General features: G+C 47.6%; 1 protein-coding gene across 1 annotated transcript in view; it reads right to left on the bottom strand.

Moving 5' to 3' along the window:
* The window catches only part of NOL10 (nucleolar protein 10), a 742,763-nt gene that overhangs the window by 47,015 nt on the left and 683,508 nt on the right, over positions 1-12,240 (bottom strand). Inside the window, exon 20 of the mRNA XM_086926337.1 lies at positions 9,255-9,357. Coding sequence (XP_086782463.1) covers positions 9,255-9,357 — 103 coding nt within the window. The remainder of the gene's footprint in view (positions 1-9,254; positions 9,358-12,240) is intronic.

The raw sequence follows: 12,240 nt of genomic DNA, 5'->3' as shown, positions 1-12,240 counted from the left end.
GCGGCACCCGCGAGGACTCTGCCAAGGGGTTGGAGGGAGCCTGGGTGCAGAGTCAGGCCCTTGCCACAGGGGAGGCACACCCCCAGTAAGTCTTGGCACGGTATGCCACAGATTGCTTACTCAGGGACAGACAGAGAGGAGATTTACGGACTGAAGCGTATTATGCAGCCGCCATGATAGCTGAAGGCAGCGCGCTGCTCCAGCCCAGCGCCATGGCCAAATAAGGCGCCGTTATGAGCTAGGGCCCCTCACGCTTTTCCAGAGGACCGTTGTCCTTCGGACTGGTGCAGGCGATGTCAGCCCTGGGCTTGTTGCCCCTCTAGGAATCGCTGTGAAAGGCCTGGACGGCGTAGGAGCAAGAAGCACACCTAACTCTGCCATCTTGGCCACGCCCCTGGTAAGAATTTTAAAAGAAAAAATCTTGTCAAACAGACGAGGAACAAGCATTTACAATGCAATGGTCTCGGCATCATTAAAGGTGGAGCTATTGGCATTGCTCATGACATTTCTTTTTTTTCTTTAAATCATAAATAGATGGCATTGTCATTTACATTGCCAATACACAGCACTCTGCACTCAACAGCACACACCACTCTGCCTCTGCACACTCACTCTGCACTCACTGCTCTGCACTCACTGCTCTGCACTCACTGCTCTGCACTCACTGCTCTGCACTCACTGCTCTGCACTCACTGCTCTGCACTCACTGCTCTGCACTCACTACTCACTGCTCTGCACTCACTGCTCTGCACTCACTACTCACTGCTCTGCACTCACTACTCACTGCTCTGCACTCACTACTCACTGCTCTGCACTCACTACTCACTGCTCTGCACTCACTACTCACTGCTCTGCACTCACTACTCACTGCTCTGCACTCACTACTCACTGCTCTGCACTCACTACTCACTGCTCTGCACTCACTACTCACTGCTCTGCACTCACTACTCACTGCTCTGCACTCACTACTCTGCACTCACTACTCACTACTCTGCACTCACCACTCACTGCTCTGCACTCACCACTCACTGCTCTGCACTCACTACTCACTGTTCTGCACTCACCACTCACTGCTCTGCACTCACCACTCACTGCTCTGCACTCACTGCTCTGCACTCACTGCTCTGCACTCACTGCTCTGCACTCACTGCTCTGCACTCACTGCTCTGCACTCACTACTCACTGCTCTGCACTCAGTACTCACTACTCTGCACTCACTACTCACTACTCTGCACTCACTACTCACTACTCTGCACTCACTACTCACTACTCTGCACTCACTACTCACTACTCTGCACTCACTACTCACTACTCACTACTCTGCACCCACTACTCACTACTCTGCACCCACTACTCACTAATCTGCACCCACTACTCACTGCTCTGCACTCACTGCTCTGCACTCACTGCTCTGCACTCACTACTCTGCACTCACTACTCTGCACTCACTACTCTGCACTCACTACTCTGCACTCACTACTCTGCACTCACTACTCTGCACTCACTACTCTGCACTCACTACTCTGCACTCACTACTCTGCACTCACTGCTCTGCACTCACTGCTCTGCACTCACTGCTCTGCACTCACTGCTCTGCACTCACTGCTCTGCACTCACTGCTCTGCACTCACTGCTCTGCACTCACTACTCTGCACTCACTGCTCTGCACTCACTACTCTGCACTCACTGCTCTGCACTCACTACTCTGCACTCACTGCTCTGCACTCACTACTCACTGCTCTGCACTCACTACTCACTGCTCTGCACTCACTACTCTGCACTCACTACTCACTGCTCTGCACTCACTACTCACTGCTCTGCACTCACTACTCTGCACTCACTACTCACTGCTCTGCACTCACTACTCACTGCTCTGCACTCACTACTCTGCACTCACTACTCACTACTCTGCACTCACCACTCACTGCTCTGCACTCACTGCTCTGCACTCACTGCTCTGCACTCACTGCTCTGCACTCACTACTCACTGCTCTGCACTCACTACTCACTGCTCTGCACTCACTACTCTGCACTCACTGCTCACTGCTCTGCACTCACTACTCACTGCTCTGCACTCACTACTCTGCACTCACTACTCACTGCTCTGCACTCACTACTCTGCACTCACTACTCACTGCTCTGCACTCACTACTCTGCACTCACTACTCACTGCTCTGCACTCACTACTCTGCACTCACTACTCACTACTCTGCACTCACCACTCACTGCTCTGCACTCACTGCTCTGCACTCACTGCTCTGCACTCACTGCTCTGCACTCACTGCTCTGCACTCACTGCTCTGCACTCACTGCTCACTACTCACTACTCACTACCTACTACTCACTACCTACTACTCACTACTCACTACCTACTACTCACTACCTACTACTCACTACTCACTACTCTGCACTCACTACTCTGCACTCACTACTCTGCACTCACTACTCTGCACTCACTACTCTGCACTCACTACTCTGCACTCACTACTCTGCACTCACTACTCACTACTCTGCACTCACTGCTCTGCACTCACTGCTCTGCACTCACTACTCACTACTCACTACTCACTACTCACTACTCTGCACTCACTACTCACTACTCTGCACTCACTACTCTGCACTCACTACTCTGCACTCACTACTCACTGCTCTGCACTCACTACTCTGCACTCACTACTCACTGCTCTGCACTCTGCACTCACTGCTCTGCACTCACTGCTCTGCACTCACTGCTCTGCACTCACTGCTCTGCACTCACTGCTCTGCACTCACTACTCACTACTCACTACTCACTACTCACTACTCACTACTCACTACTCTGCACTCACTACTCTGCACTCACTACTCTGCACTCACTACTCTGCACTCACTACTCTGCACTCACTACTCTGCACTCACTACTCACTACTCTGCACTCACTGCTCTGCACTCACTGCTCTGCACTCACTGCTCACTACTCACTACTCACTACTCACTACTCACTACTCACTACTCACTACTCTGCACTCACTACTCTGCACTCACTACTCTGCACTCACTACTCTGCACTCACTACTCTGCACTCACTACTCTGCACTCACTACTCACTACTCTGCACTCACTGCTCTGCACTCACTGCTCTGCACTCACTACTCACTACTCACTACTCACTACTCACTACTCACTACTCTGCACTCACTACTCACTACTCTGCACTCACTACTCTGCACTCACTACTCTGCACTCACTACTCTGCACTCTGCACTCACTACTCTGCAATCTGCACTCACTACTCTGCACTCACTACTCACTACTCTGCACTCACTACTCACTACTCTGCACTCACTACTCTGCACTCACTACTCACTACTCTGCACTCACTGCTCTGCACTCACTGCTCTGCACTCACTACTCTGCAATCTGCACTCACTACTCTGCACTCACTACTCACTACTCTGCACTCACTACTCTGCACTCACTACTCTGCACTCACTACTCTGCAATCTGCACTCACTACTCTGCAATCTGCACTCACTACTCTGCACTCACTACTCACTACTCTGCACTCACTACTCACTACTCTGCACTCACTACTCTGCACTCACTACTCACTACTCTGCACTCACTGCTCTGCACTCACTGCTCTGCACTCACTACTCACTACTCACTACTCACTACTCACTACTCACTACTCTGCACTCACTACTCACTACTCTGCACTCACTACTCTGCACTCACTACTCTGCACTCACTACTCTGCAATCTGCACTCACTACTCTGCAATCTGCACTCACTACTCTGCACTCACTACTCACTACTCTGCACTCACTACTCACTACTCTGCACTCACTACTCTGCACTCACTACTCACTACTCTGCACTCACTACTCACTACTCTGCACTCACTACTCTGCACTCACTACTCTGCACTCACTACTCTGCAATCTGCACTCACTACTCTGCAATCTGCACTCACTACTCTGCACTCACTACTCACTACTCTGCACTCACTACTCTGCACTCACTACTCTGCACTCACTACTCACTACTCTGCACTCACTACTCTGCACTCACTACTCACTACTCTGCACTCACTACTCTGCACTCACTACTCACTACCTACTACTCACTACTCACTACCTACTACTCACTACTCTGCACTCACTACTCACTACCTACTACTCACTACTCTGCACTCACTACTCTGCACTCACTACTCACTACTCTGCACTCACTACTCTGCACTCACTACTCACTACTCTGCACTCACTACTCTGCACTCACTACTCACTACCTACTACTCACTACTCTGCACTCACTACTCTGCACTCACTACTCACTACCTACTACTCACTACTCTGCACTCACTACTCTGCACTCACTACTCTGCACTCACTACCTACTACTCACTACTCTGCACTCACTACTCACTACTCTGCACTCACTACTCACTACTCTGCACTCACTACTCTGCACTCACTACTCTGCACTCACTACTCTGCACTCACTACTCTGCACTCACTACTCTGCACTCACTACTCTGCACTCACTACTCTGCACTCACTACTCTGCACTCACTACTCTGCACTCACTACTCTGCACTCACTACTCTGCACTCTGCACTCACACTCTGCACTCACTACTCACACTCTGCACTCACTACTCACACTCTGCACTCACTACTCACACTCTGCACTCACTACTCACACTCTGCACTCACTACTCACACTCTGCACTCACTACTCACACTCTGCACTCACCACTCACTGCTCTGCACTCACTACTCACACTCTGCACTCACCACTCACTGCTCTGCACTCACTACTCTGCACTCACTACTCTGCACTCACTACTCTGCACTCACTACTCTGCACTCACTACTCTGCAATCTGCACTCACTACTCTGCAATCTGCACTCACTACTCTGCAATCTGCACTCACTACTCTGCAATCTGCACTCACTACTCTGCACTCACTACTCACTACTCTGCACTCACTACTCACTATTCACTACTCACTACTCACTACTCACTATTCACTACTCACTATTCACCACTCACTACTCACTACTCTGCACTCACTACTCTACACTCACTACTCACTATTCACTACTCACTACTCACTATTCACTACTCACTACTCACTATTCACTACTCACTACTCACTACTCTGCACTCACTACTCTGCAATCTGCACTCACTACTCTGCACTCACTACTCTGCACTCACTACTCTGCACTCACTACTCTGCACTCACTACTCTGCACTCACTACTCTACACTCACTACTCTACACTCACTACTCTACACTCACTACTCACTACTCTACACTCACTACTCACTACTCTGCACTCACTACTCTACACTCACTACTCTACACTCACTACTCACTACTCTACACTCACTACTCACTACTCTGCACTCACTACTCACTACTCTGCACTCACTACTCACTACTCTGCACTCACTACTCTGCAATCTGCACTCACTACTCTGCACTCACTACTCTGCACTCACTACTCTGCACTCACTACTCTGCACTCACTACTCTGCACTCACTACTCTGCAATCTGCACTCACTACTCTACACTCACTACTCACTACTCTGCACTCACTCACTACTCTGCACTCACTACTCTGCACTCACTCACTACTCTGCACTCACTCACTACTCTGCACTCACTCACTACTCTGCACTCACTACTCTGCAATCTGCACTCACTACTCTGCACTCACTACTCTGCACTCACTACTCTGCACTCACTACTCTGCACTCACTACTCTGCACTCACTACTCTGCAATGTGCACTCACTACTCACACTCTGCACTCACTACTCACTATTCACTATTCACTACTCGCACTCACTACTCACTATTCACTACTCTGCACTCACTACTCTGCACTCACTACTCTGCACTCACTACTCTGCACTCACTACTCTGCACTCACTACTCTGCACTCACTACTCTGCAGTCACTACTCGGCACTCACTACTCACTACTCTGCACTCACTACTCGGCACTCACTACTCACTACTCTGCACTCACTACTCGGCACTCACTACTCACTACTCTGCACTCACTACTCGGCACTCACTACTCACTACTCTGCACTCACTACTCGGCACTCACTACTCACTACTCTGCACTCACTACTCGGCACTCACTACTCACTACTCTGCACTCACTACTCACTACTCTGCACTCACTACTCACTATTCACTACTCGCACTCACTACTCACTATTCACTACTCACTACTCTGCACTCACTACTCTGCAATCTGCACTCACTACTCTGCACTCACTACTCACTACTCTGCACTCACTACTCACTATTCACTACTCTGCACTCACTACTCACTATTCACTACTCGCAATTCACTACTCGCAATTCACTACTCACTATTCACTACTCTGCACTCACTACTCTGCACTCACTACTCTGCACTCACTACTCTGCACTCACTACTCTGCACTCACTACTCTGCACTCACTACCTACTACTCACTACTCTGCACTCACTACTCACTACTCTGCACTCACTACTCACTACTCTGCACTCACTACTCACTACTCTGCACTCACTACTCACTACTCTGCACTCACTACTCTGCACTCACTACTCTGCACTCACTACTCTGCACTCACTACTCTGCACTCACTACTCTGCACTCTGCACTCACTACTCACACTCTGCACTCACTACTCTGCACTCACTACTCACACTCTGCACTCACTACTCACACTCTGCACTCACTACTCTGCACTCACTACTCTGCACTCACTACTCTGCACTCACTACTCTGCATGCTGCATTCACACTCTGCACTCACTACTTCACACTCTGCACTCACACTCTGCTCACTCACTCTGCACTCACTACTACTCACTCTGCACTCACTACTTCACACTCTGCACTCACACTCTGCACTCACTACTTCACACTCTGCGCACTCTGAACTGTGCGCACTCTGCACTCACACTATAATAATCCTTATGCAGAATTCCTCTAAAGTATAAGCAGCTTGGGTTTTTCCTATAGGCGCCAAAGAGTCAATGATAGGAAAAGAGGGCAGAGAGTGCTAACCCCATCTCCCCACCCACAGACAACAAAAAATTATCTTCTGCGTTGCTTTGTTCTAATAATATGAATAAGGAATTTAAAGTATATGTAAGGGCGAGTGGAAGGTGATCTATCGTATTCAATATATTTTAACACAGTTGGTGTTCATGGTTACCTTTACAAACGTGAGATGAAGATGATGCTCACTTTTTAGTTATATAAGGATATTTTGTCGAGTACATTCAAGTTCAACCCACTGGCTGTAAGCAACAAGCTGAGGATCAACGGGCGCGAAACAGCGTGGTGGGCGCGCACGAGACGCAGCGTGGGCGTGCACATCACCTGAAGATGCCTGGAGAAGACACCGAGTCTGCCTGCTGCCATGACTGACCCGCTGCGAGGGAAAGAGCCCGGTGAGTGGGGGTCGAGGGGGGGCGGCAGAGAGGGAGGGTGTGTGTGTGTGTGTGTGTGTGTGTGTGTGTGTGTGTATGCATGCGTGCGTGCGTGAGTGTGTGCTTCCGTGAGTGTGAAGCACTCACGGAAGGGTGAAGAGCAAGAGATGTGCACGGCTCCAGGAGGCTCGGCGTGCGCGTCCACGAGATGCAATCGGCGCTCGTTCACCGCTCTGGCTCCGTTGAGAGTGAACTCAGTCACAATAGGTCTCGAAGCCGAGACCTAAAAAGGGAGTGGAGCTCCAGATCCAAGTTCAAAGGTGCAGAAAGAATGGAACTGAGGTCCGCTCACAGATTGCACTAGATGTGGCTCCAGTCAACATTTCCAAACGGACGGAAGTCAACTCGAAGCCACATGGTCCTACCTTCCAGCGTGTGGAAGCACTGCTGTACAAAAGATTCTGGATCCAGTATTGTCCATGTGGTAGTCTAAATAAAGGTGAGGAATCTGCAGTTAGCAGTAGCCATAAGAATATTTGATCACACTCTGCACATCTGCATATACACACTAGATATCTTAGTATGTTAATACATAGTATGTTAAAAAACAATACTGAATACAATTCAATAAAATGTAAATACCTACGAACATGACTATAATGGATAACACTAGAAACCCAAAGTGCAACTGTATAACGTGCAAAAAACATTTGACAAATTTCATGGATAAACTATAAACAGATGTAGCCATTGTAACTTCCAAGCATTTTGGCATCTTACATGGCTATCAACAAGAGATACTCAGCGTAACTGTGCCAAATTTGTTATCTTCTGTTCGTCAACGTCTTCTGACCCCTATCTGACTACACTCTAACAACACATTGGAACCTCAATATCAGTAGAATTGCAAGATAGCTGTAGACAGTAACTATAGTATAGTTTTATAGATTTGTTTAGTGTTAATTTTACTTGTACTGTGTGGAGCTTGTCTGTTTAATATCTGCAGTGATGTAACAAGCATGGAAATGTGGTCATTATATAAACTTTCGGAGTAATTTAGATTCATGGTAAGCTCCTCACGGAGTCAATAGGTCGGCAAAGTCCATGGCCTATGGTCCCTTAGAGGCAGACCGGCAGACAAATTTAAAGAATCCTACTAGAAAGGCAGAGATCTCTGTGCCTTCAGAAAAGCTGCTGGTGATGCGCCATCACTTAAGGCACTGAACTTTGCTTAGCATGCACGGTTTGTTGCACTCACGCGCATAGTTTCTTTATGAAACAAACTCCTAAATTTGGAGTTTGTTTCTTAAAATCCAAAAGAACAATGACCTTAATGTGTAGGGAGTCCACTCCCAGTGTTTTGGGAATACTATGCGTTTTCCCTACCCAAGAACACCATGCGACACATGCTGATTCTGGACAGAGTAACTGAATGATGGAGATCCCACTCTAAAAGGGGCAGCGACCGTCACTTAAATGTTAACCTCTTGCATGCGCATGATGGAACCACGTCGTCATGAGCCACGGGCGGCATGTGCTCATGACGGCGTGGTTCCGTCATGCGGTTGCCGCTCCGCCCACGCGGCATTAATTTCCAGCCTGTGCGGGCGAATTAATGAGCGGGCGGGCCGTGACGGAACCACGCCGTCATGAGTCACGGGCGGCGTGGTTCCGTCATGAGCACGGAAGTGCCACGCTCAACCCCCACACTCCCCGTGCTCCGGCAAAATGCGTGCCGCGGCGAAGGGGTTAAGGATAAAGTTGAAGTATGTTCATCAAGGCATCATGACATGTTAAGCAGCATATCAGTTTTCACTTACCTTCTTCAATGTGAAAGTCAACTGTTTGCTGCCTACAGCAGTGTCAGAAACATTCAGCGTTCCAAGCTTTTCTTCAACTTTCAAACGATCTTCAAGGGTTTTTCTGCAATCAATAAATTTTTATATTACCAACACATTCTTGCTTTTGCAAACAACAGTGACTAGGGTCATCTTGAGTTCCACTAAGCTGTGCAGTCATTTTTAATGTGGTAAAACGTATATAGTCGAGTGCATTATTATCACAGTGCAAAATTACTGAAGACTTCTGAGATAAGGTGGTCTGAATGAGGTATAACATGCAGTGTTGGACTTTGTACACAAACTACAGCATGTGGGTTTCTTTTTCATCTGCTTTCCACATGTAAATATTGTCTGGTTAGTCCTGGCGAAATCTGAACAGGGAAACTCTGGACTGTGGTAAACTTCCACTATTTGTAACCCCCTAATCAGGCGCAATCTAATTTTTTTGCGCCAGACTTAGGGATTACCTGTGCACTCTTAATGGAGCTGCAAAATTTTATTTAATACCTGCTGCACCCGTGGACAGAGTTTAAAGCATAAGCATCAAAAGAAAAGGGAATTACCTAAAAATAAACAATGATTATAATCAATTTGTAGCAGTACAAAAGAAGCCATATTACATAAACTTTTTACTAATTCTTACTGATGTAACATACAGTATAAGTGTGCGAACCCTCAGAAGCAAGGGTGATTATGAACCTCATGTCATCCATCTGATTCACAGATGAAATCCAGAGGAGGGCTACCATCTCCCATGGCCCATAGGGACAATGTATGGGAAACAAGCATTGTTAATGCATTGGTTCCGCCTATGTACTGAATAAAGAGCTGTTTTAATCAATCATCGCCCGGGAGAAGGAAGGAGCTTCCTGACCGAAATCATGGGAGAGGAGAGGATGTGGCGCAGCAGCCAGAGCTGCTGACTTGAGTGCTGGGGATCCCAGTTCGAGTCTCGGCAGGAGACGCGCAACATCCTGTGAGCCTATGCAAATCACTTAACCTCTCCAGGTGATAAATTGTTATATAAATGCTGCAAGAGTAAAAGGCAAAACTTGTGAAACTATAGTTCCACCAAAGCGGATGTTAAACTGTATTTCGGCAGCGGGAAACTGATAAGAGAAGCAGACGAGTAGCAAGCATTGGTAAATGCAGGAAAATATGCTACAGACAATAGAAATGGAGAAAAAGTGACAAGTACAGGAATCAATGAGAAACTAGGAAAGAGAGGAGGTGGGATGGACGTCTCTTTTAAGTTTATAGTAAAAACAATAGATTTCTCAAGCACAGTGCAAGCGCTGTGCAGGCGAAACTTAAAAATGACTACAGAGGTTTGAGGAATGATGAGCAGGGCGAAAGCCAGCAGCAGCCACTTGAGGACACACAACGTCAGACCAAAACTACTATTAAAATGGGACAACTAAAGCCCTCAAGTTGGCTACTTTAAATTCCATAAAAAAGATGAAAGCCTCAACAGCATCCTCCAACACAGCGCTCAGCATCTGGCGCTTGGATGAGCAGCAGCTCCTACAGGTTTACAAAAGTGTCACACTCACTAATCCTGGAGTAGCCGATGTCGCCGTCCGACAAGATGGTAAAATCATAGCAACGGACGGCGGGATCTTGACTCCGGATCTTTGGCTGGAAGAGTCTCAAGCACCTGGCCGTGTTAGACTACCACACCACCACCGTGCACTGTGTGACGTTCTCAGATTGTCACACGCCAAGCGACAGACTGATGGCGGCAGGATCCAATGACTAGCGCATCAGTTTGTGGTCTCTGTACAACGAAGCGTGATACTTGGACAACTGAGAGACCACGCAGTTGTGGTGCGAGTCAAAAAAGCTACACTTGGTAAAATAGGTGGAAACACATGTGTAGTCGGCTGGTCCCACATGTTCAGGAGTTACAAGTAGACGCTGTAGACGTGGCCAGGTAGAATTAGATGTAGTTTATTAAGTTCTTAGATGTAGATACAATAAGCCCCACCAAGAGCAACCTCCTAGCTGCTCAGCCCATCCTCAACTCACAACACTCATACACCAGGCACCCAAGCATTCCACTCACACTAACATTCTAACCGGAACACTCACACTGCCTGAGCAGCTAGATGCAGAGGAGTAAAGGAACATATGTACAACCTGAGGATACTACATTATCCTCTTCCTCTCGAAATGAAAAACAAAAGAGAAAATAACTATGAAGAGAAAAATTATACACAGTAAAAATATATAATCGTAGCAAAAAATCTGTAAACCCAGGGATGATGGTGACAACACATCACAAGAGGGAAAACAGACAATCAAGCAAAGAAAGAGATAGAAAAACATTAACACTATCCTCCTCCTTTAATAATGAATAAAAAATATGTAAGAAGTGAAAGAAGCGCTCACATACAAGTGAGCAAGACAAACATGACAGAAGTGAGGGGAAAGCATAACCCCAGACTAGAATACAATGGGTGGAACGACACCCAAGAAAGTACTTCTCACGTGAGAAGACTGTGGCTAAAACCCAATACGCCACCCCTCATGTGAGGGACACTATGGGACTAAAACCCAAGTGAAAAATTGTTTGGGACTGACACCCAAATGTACAAATAACATTGCATGGGACTAACACAAAAGGAATTGTGCAGCATGAAAAACAGAATGCAGCAGTGTGGCATCAAAAGATGACAACCCACACACACGACAACGAACATCGAAGTGAAGGGACTGACACCCAACACACAAATAACAAAGGTGGGACTGACACTCCCTTTAAGCAGAGAAATGGGGCTAATACCCATTCAAAATGAGCGAGGGGTGATGGGACTAAAAACCCACTCCAATCCCTAGGCAGAGATAAAGTATCTGTAACATGGGGTGATGGGACTAAAAACCCACTCCCATCCCTATCCCATCCTAGTCGCCATAAATTTAGTGGGCTGGTCCCACATGTTCAGGAGTCACAAGTAGACGCTGT

This window comes from Lissotriton vulgaris, chromosome 6 (assembly GCF_964263255.1).
Source record: "Lissotriton vulgaris chromosome 6, aLisVul1.2, whole genome shotgun sequence".
Taxonomy (NCBI): domain Eukaryota; kingdom Metazoa; phylum Chordata; class Amphibia; order Caudata; family Salamandridae; genus Lissotriton; species Lissotriton vulgaris.
The sequence above is the reverse complement of the archived record's forward strand: the minus strand, read 5'-3'. Positions and strand labels throughout refer to the sequence as shown.